This window comes from Ochlerotatus camptorhynchus, unplaced genomic scaffold (genome assembly GCF_037179485.1).
Source record: "Ochlerotatus camptorhynchus isolate MF236.1 unplaced genomic scaffold, CSIRO-AGI_Acam_v1.1 ptg000151l, whole genome shotgun sequence".
NCBI lineage: Eukaryota > Metazoa > Arthropoda > Insecta > Diptera > Culicidae > Ochlerotatus > Ochlerotatus camptorhynchus.
Genome location: NW_027040641.1, coordinates 95,574 through 115,822, shown reverse-complemented (window position 1 = coordinate 115,822; position 20,249 = coordinate 95,574). Strand labels below are relative to the sequence as shown.

The following is a 20,249-nucleotide window of genomic DNA, read 5'->3' as shown; positions in this document are numbered from 1 at the left end:
TACAATCTATGGTTAATATTCTTCAAGAAAACATATATGAGTTGCATAAACTCCAGATCGCGTCTAGCCAAAATATCCCGAACTGGAACATTAGGTTGTCTACCTCGAGCCCGAAGGGAATCATACAACTCGGATCTGACTCCACGGTGCTCAGCACATGACCAAATAATGTGATCTGCGTCCTGGTAACCTTACCCACATTCACAGAGATTACTGTCGCGCAGCTCAACACGGAACAAGTGAGCGTTCAACGAGTAGTGATTGGACATGAGGCGAGACATCATACGAATGAAGTCTCGACCCACATCCAACCCCTTGAACCAAGGACACTTCGACACCTTAGGGATGATTGAATATAACCATCGTCCCAAACTCCCTTCACTCCATTTATTTTGCCAGCTGGCGAGGGACTGTTGACGATAAATGAAGAAAAATTCGTCGTAGGCGATTTGTCGATCGTAAATATCGCCTTCCATAGCGCCCACCTTTGCAAGCGAGTCCGCCTTCTCATTGCCCGGAATCGAGCAATGAGATGGGACCCATGCAAAGGTGATGACAAAAGATCTTAAAGATAAAGCACTTAGAAACTCTCGTATTTTCATGAGAAAATACGAGGAGTGCTTTACCGGCCTCATGGAGCGAATAGCCTCGACAGAACTGAGACTATCCGTGAAAATAAAATAATGATCTGGTGCAAGTGAGGCGATCGTTTCTAGCGTATAATGTATTGCCGCCAGTTCAGCAACATATACGGAACAAGGAGCTTGAAGCATTCGAGAGGCGCTATGAAATTCGTTATAAATACCAAAACCAGCGGACGCCTCTATTAGTGATCCATCTGTGAAGAACGATCTTGCGGAATCAACTTGGCCAAACTTTGCAGCGAAAATTGACGGAGCAATCATGGAACGATGATGCTCTGGGATTCCGCGAATCTCTTGCGTCATTGATAAATCAAAATGAACAGAACTGTCGAAGTCGGAGAAGCAAACACGATAGGGATTATGCTGCGAAGGGCTGACATCCTGTGTTATGTACACGTAGTACAATGACATAAAACGAGTTTGAGGGTTTAGCTCAAGAAGCTTCTCAAAGTTTGCAATCACCAGTGGGTTCATAATTTCACAACGGGTGAGGAGCCTGAGGGATAATTCCGAAAACCGATCAGAGAGTGGCAACATGCCCGCTAACACTTCGAGACTCATCGTATGAGTCGAGTGCATGCATCCTAACGCGATACGAAGACAGCGATACTGGATCCGTTCCAGTTTGATGATGTGCGTTTTAGCCGCCGACTGGAAGCAAAAACTACCGTACTCTAAAACCGATAAAATCGTTGTCCGGTACAACGTTAGAAGATCTTGCGGATGGGCTCCCCACCACGTTCCGGTAATTGTTCGGAGAAAATTGATCCTTTGTTGGCATTTCCGCTTCAGATACTCAATGTGGGATCTCCAGGTGCATTTTGAATCGAACCAGACCCCAAGATATTTGAAGGACATAGAATGAGTGATCGGTTTACCCAAAAGTTGAAGCTTTGGTTGTGCTGGGCTATGCTTCCTAGAAAAAACGACCAACTCAGTTTTCTCCGTGGAGAATTCGATACCTAGCTGGATAGCCCAAGTAGACAAATTGTCTAAGGTATCCTGTAAGGGTCCTTGCAGGTCGGCCTCTCTGGGTCCTGTCATAGACACTACTCCGTCATCTGCAAGTTGTCTCAACGTGCAGTTGTCCCTTAGACAATTGTCAATTTCTCTGACGTAGAAATTATACAGAAGGGGGCTTAAACATGAGCCCTGGGGGAGACCCATGTAGCTAAATCGTGAAGCTGTAGAGTTTCCATGAGAAAAGCTCATATGTTTCTCTGACAGCAAATTGTACAAAAAGTTATTAATTAATGGAGAAAGGCCACAAGCGTGGAGTTTGTCTGAAAGGACTTCAACCGATACTGAATCAAAAGCCCCCTTAATATCCAAGAATACAGAAGCCATTTGCTCTTTATTAGCAAAAGCCAACTGAATTTCAGTGGAAAGCAACGCGAGACAGTCGTTCGTTCCCTTGCCCCTACGGAAACCAAATTGAGTATCTGAGAGTAGGTGGTTCAACTCAACCCATTTGTCCAGACGAAAAAGGATCATTTTCTCCATCAATTTTCGAATGCACGATAACATCGCTATGGGACGATACGAATTGTGATCTGACGCGGGTTTTCCAGGCTTTTTAATGGCTATAACTCTCACCCGCCTCCAATCATCCGGAACAATATTGAGCTCCAGGAACTGACCAAACAAGTTCAACATGCGCCTCTTAGCGACGTCTGGGAGGTTCTTCAACAAGTTGAACTTGATTCTATCAGCCCCCGGAGCCGAATTGCCACACGAAAGGAGCGCGAGTGAGAGCTCCAGCATTGAAAAAGGCTGGCTGATCTCGTCTACCGAATTCGTCGTTTCGCGAGGAATCATCTGTGCCGGCACAGAATCAGGACACACTTTTCGCGCGAACTTGAGGATCCAACTATCGGAGTACTCCTCGCTCTCGTTGTTTGAAGACCGGTTACGCATCCTTCGCGCCGCATTCCAAAGCGTATTCATCGACGTTTCGCGCGATAATCCGTCCACGAATTGCCGCCAGTATCCGCGTTTCTTGGCTTTGATGAGGCTCTTGAGTTCGCGTTCAAGAGCCGAGTACGCTTCGAAATGTACGGGTGTTCCACGTTTCCGGAAAAGCTTAAACGCGTCGGACTTTTTACGATAAACCTCAGTGCATTGCTGGTCCCACCAAGGGGAAGGAGGTTTCCTACGGAAAGACGTTCCTGGAACCGGCCGAGTTTGAGCTTGAAGCGCGCTGTCCAAGATCAGATTGGAGAGGAAGTTATATTCCTCCAACGGTGGAAGCCCTTCTACCGACGTTAGGGCATCTTCTATCACATTCTTGAACTTTGTCCAATCGATATTACGGGTAAGATCGTACGCGACGTTAACGGGTTCCGACGGATTGAACCCACTGGCAACTGAAACTTTGATCGGCAAGTGATCACTACCGTGGGGATCTTGGATCACATTCCACGTGCAATCCAACGATAATGAGTTAGAGCAAAGTGTGAGGTCTAATCTACTTCCATTCGAGGATGGGCCAGCCAAACGTGTTACTTCTCCATTGTTAAGAATTGTCATATTAAAGCTGTCGCAGAGGTCATATATCAAAGTAGAACGGTTGTCATCATACAGTTCCCCCCAGCCTGTACCGTGGGAATTCAAATCTCCCATAATCAACCGTGGAGCAGGAAGTACCGAACAGATATCTGAAAGTTGTTTGCGATTAACAACGGCTCTAGGAGGAATATAAACAGAAGCAATACAAAGGCTCTTACCTTTAATAATAGCCTGACATGCAACAACTTCAATACCTGGAAATTGTGGAAGATTCACTCTATAGAAGGAATGGCACTTTTTGATCCCCAAAAGTACCCCTCCTCCACGCGAATCCTCACGATCCAGTCGAATAATGTTAAAATCATAAAAAGGAAGATCGATATCTGAAGAGAGCCAAGTTTCACAAACAGCAAATGCATCACAATCATTATTGTGAATTAAAAACTTAAAAGAATCTAATTTAGGAATGAGACTTCGACAATTCCACTGTAGAACAGTGATCAAATCCCCGACCTCGTTTGGAAAATTATCCATCGAAGGAAATGATTGCTGCAATGAGGGGCCACTTCAATGTCAATTGCTTCAAGAGGGTCTTCACAGAAGGAAGCATTGCCAGAACAATGCTTTTGAGAGGATCAGAAATATTGAGGTACTTGAGAATATCGTCCACAATTTTATCAAATGAGAACAACCCGGATGAAGAAGGGGCTTCTGTTCTTAAAAATGGGCCATCAGGGGTTTTTGATGTCCCCGGGAGAGATGGAAAGTTCTGGTTATAGTCAGTTTGGCGGAAACCAGGAGGAGTTGAAACTTCCTTTTTTCCATCACTCCTTGATTTGGGCAAGCTGATTTGGGGTTCCTTATCTGCAACTTTCCGCGAACGGATGCGTTTTCGTTTCCGTGCAGAACCTTCCGGAAAACTGAAAGAAACTCCCTCCTCAGCCAAGCCAGAGTCAGACTCGTCATCAGACAAAACAGCAAAGGGATTTTTGTCGTTGGTTGATGGTGTGGCTGTTTTTAGCATTGCTGCAAAAGACTGCCTGGAACGCTCCTTAAGAGAGCGTTCTAGTTTCTCCCCGCGTTGTTTGTACGCCGGGCACGATGAGAGACCATGAGGAGTTCCCTTACAGTACACGCATTTTGGTGCAGTGACTGTGCAGGCGCCATCCTCGTGCTTCTCCCCGCATTTGGAACAGCGTGCCTTGCTGCCACAGTGAGAGGCCGTATGTCCCAACTGTTTGCAGTTTTGGCAGTTCATGACCCGAGGAACAAACAAACGCACAGGTAGCCGAAGTTTTCCCAACTCGATGTAGTGAGGAAGGGCTGAACCAGAAAAGGTCACCCGAAACGAGTCTGTGGGGGTAAAGCTCTTTTTACCCTCGCTGAAAGATACTGAGTTCAGCTTCTGGACTTCCAGTATCTCAACCGTGGGAAGCAAGGGGTTCTTGAAACGGCCAACCGCTTGCTTCGCCAAGATCTCGGGGGTCAGACTCGCTTCGGTGACCACACCTTCGATCTCCACATTACGAGCTGGGATGTACACTCTATACTCGAGTGTAAAGAGCTGGGAGGCAGCAATCTCGTTAGCTTGTTTCAGGTTAGAGACGACAACGCGAAGTTTATTGTACCTCACCTTCGAGATTTCGGTCACGGCCGAGAACCGCTTCGTCAGATCATTAGTAATTTGCATTACATTCAAAGGTTTCTTTTTGGGCTGAAAGTAAACAACCCATGGGCCAGTCGAGTCTTCTGGGTAGGCTCGCGATCGGGGGCTTATCTGTCCCTGTCCATTACCAGACTGAGATGACGAACCAGGGATGGCATCATCTGATTTCTGGGATGACAGACGTTTTCGACCCTTCTTGCTATCGCGTGGCAAAGAAGTGTCATCTTCCGACAAAACGTCCATTTCGTCTTCCGACAAAATGTCCATTTTGCCGTACTAGTGGGAGCGAAAAACGCTCTACCACTGCAACGATAATCAAAATTACTCGGACACAATACACGAGAAAAAAAAAATACAAACACAGAAACACAAACTTAAAATTTAACTGATGGGAGAAAGAAAGAAACAAGAAACAAAAACTTATCTGATAATCCTATACTACTATCACCGAGCGTTTACACAGCAGCAGCGGAGCGACGCGTAGCTTTGATGATCTTCGATCCGCGTGTGCGGGCGGTCTTCGTTGGTGTGTGCTTGTATGAAGCTCGGCACTCAGCTGAACACACGAGATGGATGAGCGGTTTGAATGTGGAGGCAGATACTGACACTCGATGACGATGATCCGTGTGCACAGGTATGCGTGACCACGCACCGATGGTGCGCAAAATGGTTGGCGAATTGGCAATCGCCAAAACAATTTTCCTTCCGATGATGCCGAAAACACACTTTCTTCTCAGAAAAAAACTCACTTTTTGATAAATTTATCGGGAATTATGCCAGGAATCACTAAGCGAGAAAAAACTGATTGTTTACGTCAGATAATAGCGAGAAAACTTCCAAATTAACGGAGCGCGAAACAAGTCGACCGTACTTCTTGCTAGGACGCAGTGAGATGTACTAAAAGCCTTGTGATGTTGTTCAATATCACTTGGAAACATGTGATCTGCACACTTAGAAAAATTGATGTAAATTTAGGTGCTCTGAGACTGACATATACGAGCGTCATTTTTGACATAAAATTGAGTCATAATAGACGTGAAATTCAGCTCAATCAAACGTACTTTCGAACTTTTCAGTCTCGGAGCACTTAATTTTACATGACATGTTTGTTTACGTGTCATCCTTTATGTCTAAGAGGGATTCCGTCACGTGTAAGATTAAGTATTTCTAAGTGTGTGGGTAGTAATATGATATGGTCATATTTTGAATAACATTTAACAAGGCTTGTAGTATGAACAAGGCAATATATTCATTCAAACCCATTTTCAACAAAATCCAAGGATAAATTATTTAAACTTAAAGTGATAGATTGTTAATATCAGTAAGGTTGACATTTCGAGTTCAAAGCACAGCACATCAACAACGATGCGCAATACAATCTAAAATGAAGTGATTTGCTGTTGATTTCATCGTGCTTCAATATGATCTCTTCCAAGGGATTTGCACATCGAATTGCAATGTTTGGCAAGTAGTGCAAATTCAACAACCAATCACTTTACATGAACATGATGTTTTTTTTACCGTGTATGATTCAAAGTTTATTTGGGGTGTTATGACATCGCTTATCACTTTCGATCTAGAATTGGTTCATTATATTCGAATTTGCTCAGAAATTCAAGGCTTGTAGCTTATTCACAAGGAAACAACTTTGCTCAACACTGCTCGGGATTCAATACCAGGTTGAGTTCATGAGCCGATGCATATTTGTTTGCGCAGGAGTCTAAAGTGGTGCAAAATGCGCAAAATTGCACTTGTTTTCCTCTCGATAAAATACTAGCTGCCACTCGGCATGTTCCCAGTATAGGGTCTTGCACAAACCACTTATAACCTCAAATTTTGACATATGAGGGTGGTTGTTAGGTTGAAGATAAGACGGGGTGAAACATTTCCCACCCCACACACCACTTCAACTTCAATTCTGATATAAACAAACAACCGCAACCTGTCAAAAAATGTTGTTTAGAAGCGATTCGCATATGATTTTATGACTTAGTTTGCTGTATACTGAGGTAAATAAACTTAAGAATTCCATGAACATGGACAGTTTTGATTTCAAGAGTGAATTCCATAAACAAGACTGAATGATGATGAATGATTATCATAGTAAATTAGTTGATGGTTAGACGTCTGTAGTCCATCCTATTTCCAAAGCGTTGATAGACGTGAGCACCAATCACGGACTCTACAGAATCAACGCTCAAGGTTTGAATCCAGTCTGCTTTATTTTATACTACATACTACTTTTTTTTAAGTGTGATAAGCTGCAAAAAAAAGGTTATCTTCCATTTAATTCCACTTAATTAATTTTGGTATCCATGACAGATACGTATTTCGACTACAATGTGCAGTCTTCATCAGTGTCATTCCCACTAAAGAACTTATCAAAATCTAACCCCCTTAAGTACTCATCCCCTAGGTATAAAAGTCAAGATCACAGGTATATAAATGAAACTACAATGTGTTGAATCGGAACCTACCTAACTAATTAAAACCAAAGATTTAAGTAAGCTAAAGGAGAAAAATCTATTCAACTCTCTAATAAGGAAAATCCCAAAGGCTTGGTAGCCATCATAATGAAGTAATGAAATTGGGTTGTTAGCGGAATGCTTAAATAAAACAGCAAAAAAAAAAGGTTATCTTCCATTTAATTCCACTTAATTAATTTTGGTATCCATACGTATTTCGACTACAATGTGCAGTCTTCATCAGTGTCATTCCCACTAAAGAACTTATCAAAATCTAACCCCCTTAAGTACTCATCCCCTAGGTATAAAAGTCAAGATCACAGGTATATAAATGAAACTACAATGTGTTGAATCGGAACCTACCTAACTAATTAAAACCAAAGATTTAAGTAAGCTAAAGGAGAAAAATCTATTCAACTCTCTAATAAGGAAAATCCCAAAGGCTTGGTAGCCATCATAATGAAGTAATGAAATTGGGTTGTTAGCGGAATGCTTAAATAAAACAGCAAAAAAAAAGGTTATCTTCCATTTAATTCCACTTAATTAATTTTGGTATCCATGACAGATACGTATTTCGACTACAATGTGCAGTCTTCATCAGTGTCATTCCCACTAAAGAACTTATCAAAATCTAACCCCCTTAAGTACTCATCCCCTAGGTATAAAAGTCAAGATCACAGGTATATAAATGAAACTACAATGTGTTGAATCGGAACCTACCTAACTAATTAAAACCAAAGATTTAAGTAAGCTAAAGGAGAAAAATCTATTCAACTCTCTAATAAGGAAAATCCCAAAGGCTTGGTAGCCATCATAACGAAGTACTTAAGGGGGTTAGATTTTGATAAGTTCTTTAGTGGGAATGACACTGATGAAGACTGCACATTGTAGTCGAAATACGTATCTGTCATGGATACCAAAATTAATTAAGTGGAATTAAATGGAAGATAACCTTTTTTTTTGCTGTTTTATTTAAGCATTCCGCTAACAACCCAATTTCATTACTTCATTGTGATAAGCTGACTGAGGAATTTCATTGTTTTGACTTATGAATTATGTTTCATAGATCAAACTTAAACTTTCTATTATAAATCTTTGTGGCGAAGAATCATATGGATCTACAGATCTCTTAAGTTTATTTATCTCAGTGCTATAATTTAATAAACGGCCATTGAATCTAACTCAAATTTGTAAAGTTTAACTCAAATTTGAGTAAATTTCACTCAAATTTCAGTGACATTTTCTCATATATGAGTGACATTTACTTATATTTGAGTAAAAATTGCAGAAATTTCAGATTCTATTATCCCGGGCAGACCTTAACTACAAAAAACATCCTCTGTTTGCATTATACCGGGTAATTACTTGGATCATTCGTTAGCTTGAAACCAAATCGACGCTATGCTTACACCGCGTATTTTGTAGACTTCGGTGGCATTCTGCCACCTCAGTTCCTCGAACCTTAATGCGGCTTCGCCCCTAAGTTTTAAAAAAGAGGCTTATTGATGTATTGAGGATAGAGAAACTGTACACAGTGAGGCGACCTCCGCGCCTCTAGTAGTTGAATTTAGAATGTTTTGATAGCGATTTGTTTTGAAAGTGCACGTGTTTCAGTGGTGAAAGTTTCGTCTCGATACGTGCAGTATTAAAAAGTAGTACTAGATGGAAGACGAGAAAATTGATCCTGCACATCCCCTTCAAAAACCCGACGTGGTCAATTAGAAGTATCACGACAAAGTTGAAAATTGCAGATTTTAGGCAGGTTCCCGGACAAAAGCTTTATCTGGCCACAGCACAGGGTGAAGTCTTCAGCAAATTTAAATTTGTTTTCGCCTATAAATTCATCCGGAAATCAAGGAAATCTGGCAAGGAATTTGCAACTGCGGACACAGACCCAAGCTTTTCATCACCAATAAAACGATAGACTCGAAGCTGTATACGCAAGAGTGCCTGGAGAAATGTATACTACCTTTCAGTAAGGCTCACAGAGGTCCAGTGAAGTTCTGGTCAGATTTGGAAAGCTCTACAGTGGTACCGCGATAACAAGGTGAATTTCATTGACAAGGATATAAATCCACCCAACTGCCCGCAGTTCCGCACAATCGAAAAGTATTGAGCAATTATCAAGCGGAAGTTAAAAAAAACTGGAAAGACGATTCGAAGTTGGAAAGAATGACCGCTGAATTTGACCAGTTCAGTGTGCGGCAGATGATGGCGGGAATTCCAAAGAAAGTTCGCGAGTTCAACCAAACGGAGTCGGAGTTATTTTGCAATTTTTTTTTAAGTGCCTGCTATAAAATACTTTCATTTTGACTAAATTTCATTTTTCTTACGTGAAATCGATATCAAGAAACGCCTGGTTTTATGTGTTTGGATTCTAACTGGACCAGACTTTATACCGAGCAATTGCCTGAACATTCATTTGCTTGGAATTGACCTACCTTAGTTCCTTGATCCTATGTTTGAAAAAAGGCTTATGTGGCGATACCGATATGTGCATGCTTAAATAATGTAATACAATCGAAGCCTATTTTTCAAAGGACGGAGCCAAAATCCATCAATATACGTATTTTTGTGCATTTTATCTTGGTTTTTACAAAAATTCAAAAATTCAACTCTAACGAATGGATTTAGCAAGGTCCATTCTATAAAATCCAAGTCTATTTATCAAATCGAACCGAAATTCAACTGGGCAGAACAGAAAATCAAAGTTTCTATGAAAATACGTACTTTTGTGACTTTTGTACTTTTTAAACTCGGTTTTCTCAAAAATTTAAAAATTCACCCTTCACGTATGGATACAGCATGTTCTATTATAATAAATCCAAGCACAAATGTCAAACGATAGAACCGAAATCCAACTCTACCATCACTTATGAACTCACAAAGGTCTATTCTATAAAATCCAGGCCTGTTTTTCATAGGACGAAGCCAAAATCCAACTTGGCTGATCAAGATACTCATTTTTTTAAACAAAAAATACGTACTTTTGTAAGCCCAGTTTTCTCAACAATGGTGCTTGCTATTCTTTAAAATTTCAGTCTAATTTGCTTAAGGATGTGAATCTCACAAGAACGAGGAAGGGGTCTAGAGGAGCGGAATTTACGTTAAAAGTTAGTTAAATCACCAAAGCTAAGGAAGGTATTGAACCACTTCAGAAAGGTTGGACTCCGTTTGGAAAATTTAAGCTAAAAAAAGTGTCGGTTCACTTCAGAAAACTTTCTACACTTTTAGGAAAGCTAGATGACCTAAACAAGATTGCGTCCTTCTCAAATGCCAAAGAAAAATCTGGGACTCATTTAGGAAAATGACAATCCCGTTCTGACAAGTTTGGATTCAGTTCGGAAAAAGTTGAATCAATGGAGGAAACCTTAGATTCATTTAGGAATTGGATTAAATCAGCTAATTGTGACATCACACTGGAAAATTCGAAACCAATTCTTTAAAACTTGCTTTCGGGATATGTTGGCTCACTTCAGGAAAGCTTTGACACCTTTAAAAAGGATTAAATAACATAACAGAAAAGTTTAGACTCAGTTAGAAAAATGTTAATGACTTATTCGAAAGTTTGAACTCACTTCAAAAAAGTTCAGACTCAGTTTTGTATCTGCTTTGAAAAGTGTCACCTCAATTAGGAATTCCCTGAATCGTTTCTGATTTGGTCTCGCTTCTAAAAATGTTAAACCAATTTTGAAAAGATTGGATTTAGCTCGAAAATTGTTGAATCAATGTAGAAAAGAATTTAATCATTAAGCAGAAGGTTTGTAAGTTGAGAAATTTAGATCGAATGCGAAAATCGGGTAGCTACGGTGGGCTGGGCACATCGTAACAATGTTGGATAACGACCTAATGAAAATGAAAAAAAAAATGAGCTTACCGCTAAAACTGATGAAACATCATCCACAAATCATGCTGATTTGTCTTTGCGCGATACTATTTTTTTTCCATGATTTGTTTTTCGTCGATCTTGTTTTCCGTACTCAGTACCGCTCCCATACCTGAACCCTACCAATCAATTCATTAACCGGAGTCCAACGGCTTTACTTCCCTTCCGAAGGAAGGCGTGATCAGAGATTTTATGCCGTCACATCGGAGGGCATGTTGTAGGTTCTGGAGGTAACTTATCCATCTTATCTGCAATAAAAGATTGAGAAAACAAATAACTTTAATTAATTAAGGTCGTCAGAAGAGAACAAAAGTTTCTGTTTTGAATATATGGTTTTGAAAAAAAAAATTCTACTACTCGAGAAGTAAATATTATAAAGCGTTTAATAAAAGCTCCCATATTGACGCATTTCGCGCCAAATCGTATTCGAAGCTGGCAGCATCCTTTCAGATTTTTTGTGATGCTGCCCCATCTGACAAAACAGAAATAATAAACAACCAAAATTAAGTGCATTTCACTCAAATCCCATCTTCCGTACGATAACCCAAATTTGGATATACACTCAAAGATAAATTAAATCAAAAAAGCTAAAAAGTATGCCGTTTCCTGCTTCACCTTATTGAGTCCGAGCCATGATTACTTTGGCAGTAGTCATGCATGATTAAAATCGAAATAATCGTTCCATTATTAAATTTTATTCTTTTTCAATGCTGATATATAATAAAAAAAAAGATTAAAATTCAATCAAAAATGCTTAAAATAGAATCAAAAATGATTAAAAAATATTCAAAAAAAGATAATCTACAATCTAATCAACCATGATTAAACTGGGATTAATATCAGATGCTTATTTTTTAGAAAGAGAGGATTAATTTTTAATCATTCGATATGATTAAACTGAGTTTAATGTCAAATTGATTAAATTTCAAGCAAAATGGAAATAGTTCAGTTTAGATTAGTTTGCATTCAACCACGGCAAAAAAAAATTCACTCGTTATGTTTTTTCTACGCAAAATTCAGTTCAATTCATCCCAATTTGAGAACACAAAATTCATTGCATCAATAACAATAGAATTGTTTGGATTTTGAAAACATATTTTAGTTTAAGTTTTCCGAGTTACCGAATCATGAAAACTATCCGAGCGCTGCTATGCTGCACGTTATTGACCTGAATGTGTAACATGGTCGTATTTAGGGAAAGATTGTACTATAGAAAACCTTTTAGAGACTTTAGGAAAAATTATTTGCATAATTCAATGGAGGTTATAAGTAGAATTACATACATGGTTATTCTGAAGAGAATTGCAAGGGGATTGTGAGGAAATGTTCAGAATAATGTCACAGAATCTCTGAGAAGAACTTAAAGATAATTCCAAAAAATATCAAAAACTCTTCAACTCCACGTAAATTCTGACAAGAATTCCAAAGCAATGCTGACAAAAACGATTCAGGAATTCTGATATAAATATCAAAAGAATTGTGACAAGAACTCAAAAGCAATCGAGATCTGAAGCTGAGTAGATTCAAAAGGAATTCCAGTAATTTAATATTTTCTATTTAGCTGTTGTTTTGAGTTGATTTTCATGGAAGTTAAGACTCACATCATCTGAGGGTGCTTCCATTTATTAACGTCCTTTTAAACAAACCACCTTGAGGAGGTGGAGATAGTTCATTCAGGACGGCCAAGTCGCAACCAGACCCCAGGTAGCGATAATCACAGGCTACTTAGAGTTGGCTATAACCTTATTGCTCTGTCATCGTCATCACGGGCACTACCGATGTATTGACAGTAGTGCTTTGGTGACAACGATGAGCCCCCGTTCTTGTTCGCATTACTGACGGCAAATATCACCGCCAGCAACCCCACCGGGCACCGCGTGGAGGTAAGAATCGGAGTTCAGGTGCACAGAGGTCGCAAATCGCCGGTCAGGGCAGAACCCAACAACCATTGATAGGCGTTCTTATTCACCTGCTTTACCCGGCCATCTGAGGGTGGTGTCATGGGAGTTATGAAGAGAATTCAACTGAATTTAAGAATATGCATAATGGATAAAGTAATGAAATTGGGTAAGTGATGTATTGCTACTGATTAAGACTGCACATTGTAGTCCAAATACGTATCTGTCATGGATACCTAAATTAATTAAGTGGAATCAAATGGAAGATATAATTTTTTGCTGTTTTATGTAAGCATTCCGCTAACAACCCAATGTTAAAGGGTGTCCACGATGAAATTGCCACACTATGAAATTGCTCTAACTTTTTAACCGTTGGGTAGAATTTAATGAAAAATTGGGTGGATTTAGTTCATAGTGCATTATTTACATCCTGCAAGTTTTAAAGTCCTGTGATCAAAACTCGCGGAAATGGAGTCGAAAGAACAGCTCGTGCGTGATAAAATCTTGCGCATTCATCACGAGAACAAGGATCTCTCGCATCGTTCCATCGCTAAAACGTTGGGAATCGCGAATTCCACGGTGTCGCGAGTGATTAAGCGGTTCGAGGAACGGTTGACCACCGATCGGAAGCCCAGAAGTGAAGGAAAAAGTATTCCGTACAACACCAAAAATCACAACCGCGTAGTTGGGGCCTTCAACCGAAATCCGAACGCCTCCGTTAGGGATGTGGCTAAGAAGCTGCACCTAAGCCGAAGTTTTGTCCAGAAGGCCAAAACTAAGGCTGGGCTTCGAACGTTCAAGGTACAAAAGGCCCCTAATCTCGACGAGAAGCAGAACAAGTCCGCCAAAACCCGTGCCAGGAAGTTGTACCTCAACATGCTGACGAAAGTTGAATGCTGCATCATGGACGACGAAACATGAAGGCCGACTTCAAACAGATCCCCGGCAACCTGTTTTTCACGGCCAAGGATAAGTTCAGCGTTCCGGAGCATGTCCGCACTCAGAAGATGTCCAAATTTGCGAAGAAATTCCTGGTTTGGCAAGCCATCTGCACGTGCGGGAAGCGGAGTGCACCTTTCGTGACCTAGGACACGATGAACGGACAGGTGTACATAAAAGAGTGCCTCCAGAAGCAGCTGCTTCCTCTCCTGAAGGCCCACAACGTCCCAACAATCTTCTGGCCGGATTTGGCGTCATGCCACTACTCCAAGGACGTGCTGAAGTGGTATGCGGACAATAAGGTCAATTTCGTGCCGAAAATGTTCAACCCTCCCAACACTCCGGAGCTCCGCCCCATCGAGAAGTACTGGGCGATTATGAAGCAGCACCTTCTTAAACGACTTAAGGTAGTGAAGACAGTCGAGGAACTGAAGAAAGTATGGGTTTACATGCAAAAAACGGTTGATTCACAGGTTGTGCAGAATCTTATGGCCGGGGTTAAGGCCAAGGTGCGGGCATTTGCGTATGGACTGTAAATAAAATACGAGTAAAATGGTAAAATGAAGTTTAATAGTTATTTCGCAATCCCTGAAAATTTGCTGGCAATCGGATGAAAACTCGAATTTTGCGAATCAATTTTGTGTGTGGCAATTTCATCGTGGACACCCTTTATTACTTTATTATGATGGCTACCAAGCCTTTCGGGATTTCCCTTATTAGAGAGTTGTATAGATTTTCTCCTTTAATTTACCTAAATCTTTGGTTTTTGTAGGTTCCGATTCTACACTTAGTTACTTCTTTTTTTATACCTGTGATCTTGACATTTTTACCTAAGTGATGAGTACTTAAGGGGAAAAGATTTTGATAAGTCTTTAGTGGGATCGACACTGATGAAGGATTAACATTGTAGTCGTAATACGTATCTGTCATGGATACCAAAATTAGTTGAGTGGAATTGAATGGAAGATAGCCATTTTTGCTGTGTTATGCATTATGGAATTTTTGGAAAATTTGTACCATTATAAAGACAATCGAGAGAAGTTATGAGAAATTTAGAATTCTGAAAATAATTCTGAAATTGGAAAAGTGAAAAGTTCTGATGAGAATTCCAAGGAAATCCAAACAACAAATCCAACGGCATCCTGAAAAGAGTTCCAGAAGAATTCTGATAAAAATTTCAAACACTGATAATAATTTCGAACACTGAAAACGAAACTAGCTCAGAGAGTGAGTCGCTTTTACTCAGTTTTGTGTAACTTTTACTCATGTATGGAGAAATTTCTAAAAGCGTAGGTCATTCAGAGCATGAGTAAGGCTTCGTGCACAACTTCCGTAACTTATGAAAAGAGGAGTGGAGGGGGGGGGGGGGAGGTGGAGATTAGCTTGCGTTACTTAATGTTACATAGGAAGAGAGGAGGGGGTCTAAAATACGGTTTTTTCTGCGGTACTTAATTTGTGTACCGCGCCTAACCTACGCTTTTAGAAATTCATCCATACGAATGAGTAAAAATTACTCACTCTCTGAGCAAGATTCGTTTTCAGTGAAGGAATTCTATGGAGAATTCTCATTCAGGGGATAGTTTCTTGCGAATCACGATTCTGAAAACATTCCAAGGATACTTTTAAATAGAGGTTCATTGAAATGATTAAATAGTAAGGCGTGTTCCTACACAGTTCGAAAAAGTAGTGTTAATTTCTGTTCACGTATTACGTGAATACGTATTTCTAACCCAAATTTCATTACTTATCAGGATTTTTGTTCGATTTATGTTCCAGGATCACATGGAAAGTAGTATTTTCCCATGCCGTTTTCCGACTTCAGCGCGAGGACGCCCGCGCGACCTGGTGCACCGTCCACGGGGAGACGCCAATCAAGTTAAAAAAAAAATACAAATTGTAGTTCGAAGGATGACTAATAAATGGGTTATAACATATTTGCCCTCCCTGAGTGTTTTATTGCTTAAAAAAATTAACGAAAGGCCTTACTTTTTGGACGTTCAAAGTGTACTACCCCCTTAAAAGCAAGCTGAAGCAGTATATAATAAAGACCGTAAATGAATATATTCTCTACAAGTGTCAACCATTTGCATATGTAGATTTTTCTGACTCCTGCTAGTTTTTTCCTGCATTATTAATTATAGTATAGTTTATTAAGTTCAATGTTGTATGTTAAGAGGCATGTCTTATATTCATTAATAATCACTTTCTATAAACATTGGTAAAATTCGTTAGTAGCGTGCGTCGCCGTGCCAAAACAGTCAATGCATCATAAATGTCAACTGGTATGGTGAGCAAAATCGACTATCTCTTTTATTCTTTTACTTTTCAATACAACAGCAAACGTGACGTTACACATGCACGTGTATAGAATGTCGTAGACAAAACATTCACACTGCCAGCACACGCTGTATGACATTTTGTATACACCCCTGAGCGAGGAAGCCAATAACAGGCTACATGCAATGCTGCCATCTCCCCTGTTTGTGTTTAATCCAATTTTTTTTTACCTCTGTAATTGGAACGTTTAAGTTCCAAAAAAGGACCTTTTCGTTTTTGATATTTATTCACCATTAAAAACATTCACACGTCTAAGTTATTGGTTTAAACTTCGTATTTGCATGTTTAAAAAAAAAAAACTGATATTCGCTGCTAGAGGTAGTACATCTGGTAACGCATGTTCAATGATTCTTTTACGTTCGCTAGCAAAGAAGTGGAGTCGAAGTGATTTTCTTGGTGTTTTATTTTGTTCACCAAGAGATTTGGCCTCCCGTTTTTATTAATTTTGTGTATTCGATTACGTGAAGTTGTGGTATGCTTAGAAGAACACAAGTAAGTAAATGCAGTGATGGTGTTTTACCCAGAAAATGTACGATGCAAAATCATGAAATACTTGCTTTAAATTTTCGGATGGCTTGTGTGTATGTGTATACTAATGATGATGATTGCAGAATATTTCAAAAACAAGAAGAATCCGAATTGAGTGACAGTGCAACAAACACTATCACTCTTTATATGATGTAGAATTTTCTGTTGTGTAAGTGAATCCTTTTAAAGGAACCACTGGGATTTACATTGTTTTTTAATTTTAGTTTTTTCTCCGCGTTTTCTTTGTTTTTTTAGTAAGTGTCCTTTACCAGGGGGCTCTCTGTGCGATCTTCTTGGTATGGGGTTTAGTGGAGGGTAAAAAAAAGTTTACATTATAAATCGTGTGAAGTTCTGCTACATGTGATGATGAAAAGCTGAAAATATTGTATAGACAAGCCCATCTTTGTAAGCAACATTGCTTACAAGTTGCTCCTTTGCGTGAAATGAAATACCGTGGACCCCCGTTAATTTGAACGACACTTCGTGCATATTAACGGGGTTAGTTTTTAATTTGAACTTCTAGTAACCCTATGAGCATCAGAAAAGTGTGTTTCTGGTAGTCTTATTTGCAGTTTTGTTTTAATTCTGCGTTCCGTTTCGTATAGTTCCATTTTACTTCACTCTACCTCATGTGCTAAAGGACGTTTGAGCAATTTTTAGTTTGCACGGCGTGCAATCAACAGGAAATTTCTAAGGAAAATTCAAAGCTTCTTCTGGGCGTATTGACTATCATAAAATAACAAAAGACATGAGCATCTTCGAAATAGGGGAAAAGTTGGCTTCGGCAATACCTTAACCTATTATCGTCAGGGGGATAAACAACGTCCTTGAGAGCTCAATTTTGGCATGTGGATACATTGTGTTTCAGAGCAACTATTGGTCAAATTTGAGTGCTCTAGGACTTTGGTTACCCCCTGACGATAATAGGTTAAGGTATTGCCGAAGCCAACATTTCCCCTATTTGGTTAGTCTGTGAGCATACATTATACGGGCCACACAAACTCACTAGGCCGTTGGATGTGCACCACTGACCTACAGAGTGGAATGCAATGCTTCCTAATGGGGTGTTTACACTTATGCTAGTTCGCTAGCTCAACCAGCTCAACCAACTAGCACGAATTTGCACATTATGCAGCAGTCACAGTCTACCGATTAGGCGAAAGGTATTCTGGACAGACTCTAAGACCGTCCTCGCTTGGATCAATTCCAACCACCGACGCTATAGACAGTTCGTAGCCTGTAGAATAGGCGAGATTCTGTCGAAATCAAATCCCGAGGAGTGGAGATACGTACCATCGGGGCTCAACGTTGCAGACGACGGTACAAAGTGGCGAAACAGACCAAATTTGAAGCCCGACGGTCGCTGGTTCAGAGGACCGGAGTTCCCAAGAAGTTCGGAGGAACAATGGCCTCTACAAGCAGATGCAGAACTCACCGAAGAGGAAATAAGGCCTTGCCATATCCACATCAACGACAAGCAAGAAGAGATTATCGATGTGGGCCGATTTTCGAAGTACGAAAGACTCTGGCAGACAGTTGCTTACATCTATCGCTTTGTGGATAACAGTCACCGAAAGCGAACAAAACAACAGTTATTGACTTCCCATCTCAGCAGCGAAGAACTTGCAAGGGCCGAGAATGCTATCTGGCGACTGACTCAACAATCCGCGTTTCCTGAAGAGATGGTACAACTCAAGAAGACGCAGCAAGGGCACCGGTCAAAGCTTGATCGTACCAGCCGAATCTACAAACTATCGCCATTCATCGACGAACACGGAGTCATCCGAATGGACACACGAATTGCCGGGGCAATATTTGTGCCATACGATACCAAATTTCCCATCATCCTTCCGAAAGGACACCGCCTAACCAACCTGATCGTTGACTGGTACCACAGACGCTACCTTCATGGAAACCGTGAAACAGTCACCAATGAAGTCCGGCAACGATTCTATGTGCCTTGTCTACGTGCACTCGTGCGGAATGTAGCAAATTCTTGTATGTCGTGCAGAGTGTCAAAAGCTAAGCCATCATGCCCACGCGAAGCACCGCTTCCGGAGGCGAGACTCAGTCCCTTCATCCGACCATTTACGCTCATGGGTCTTGACTATTTCGGCCCTATCATGGTCAAAGTCGGACGATCCTTAGTCAAACGATGGGTGGCATTGTTTACGTGCCTTACAATTCGAGCAGTCCATCTGGAGGTAGTGCACTCCCTGTCCTCGGAGGCATGCAAGATGGCTATTCGTCGATTCCTAGTTCGGCGTGGATCCCCTTTGGAGATAAGGAGCGATAATGGTACTAACTGCCTCGGAGCTAGCCGTGAGCTGCAGCAGTAAATAGCGGAAATGAACCAGCAGCTGTCATCGATCTTCACCAACGCGGTCACTAAGTGGATCTTCAACCCACCATCTGCTCCGCACATGGGAGGATCGTGGGAGCGACTCGTTAGATCGGCCAAGATCGCCTTCACCGCACTAAACACAAGCAGGAACTCAGACGACGAAACGCTTGTCACACTGATGATCGAGGCCGAAGGTATCGTCAATTCACGTCCCTTGACGTTTGTCCCGCTCGAGTCAGAAGCCCAAGAAGCCTTGACCAAACCATTTTCTGCTTCTGAGCTCTAAGGGGGTCACCCAGCCTCCACAATCTAACCTAGAACATCCAGAATGCCTAAGAACCAACTGGAAGTTAACGAAGAGCTTGGTTAACCAGTTTTGGCGTCGCTGGGTACGGGAATACCTCCCGACGATCTCCAAGCGTACCAAGTGGTTCGAGGACGCGAAGGAACCGAAGGAAGGCGATGCAGTCATTATCGTGGACGAATCTATCCGGAATGGGTGGCTGCGAGGACGGATCCTCTCTGTGGTGAAGGGACGCGATGGACGGGCCAGGCAAGTCCAGGTGAAGACATCAGGAGGAATCCTACGCCGACCAGTGACGAAGGTCGCCGTTCTAGATATTCAGATACCAGTCAACAACGGAGCTGAGGAGTAACGCTGATCCCCGGAAGCGCTGGACCAGCATTACAGGTCGGGGAATGTTGGGGGCGAACTACGCCACTGTCGTCCGGCTTCACCCAACCCTGCGCATCGGAATAATATCACTTCTTGGCGAGTTTTTTGACAACCATTGATGGGTAGCTGTCATTACCATTTCCTATAGTTATTTATCCAAAACCATCCTTTGTTAATCACAAAAAAGGCAGAGATTAGAATTTGTAGCTTTTAATTTATTTGATAAGGCTCAACCGAATTAACTTTACAGAGCCGAGGATTCTTGGTCACTATACAATACATCTTAAAACTATAGTCAAAAGGTACAACACAATAAACACTTTATCTTCCGCTATCCAAAAAGCCTCCTCCATCAGAA

The 20,249-nt window shown here is 41.0% G+C and overlaps 1 protein-coding gene across 1 annotated transcript in view; it reads left to right on the top strand.

Moving 5' to 3' along the window:
- LOC135701225 (uncharacterized) overlaps positions 1–19,210 on the top strand; it is a 42,471-nt gene extending 23,261 nt beyond the window's left edge. Inside the window, exon 2 of the mRNA XM_065222000.1 lies at positions 18,007–19,210. Coding sequence (XP_065078072.1) covers positions 18,007–19,210 — 1,204 coding nt within the window. The remainder of the gene's footprint in view (positions 1–18,006) is intronic.
- The last annotated feature ends 1,039 nt before the right edge of the window (positions 19,211–20,249 follow it).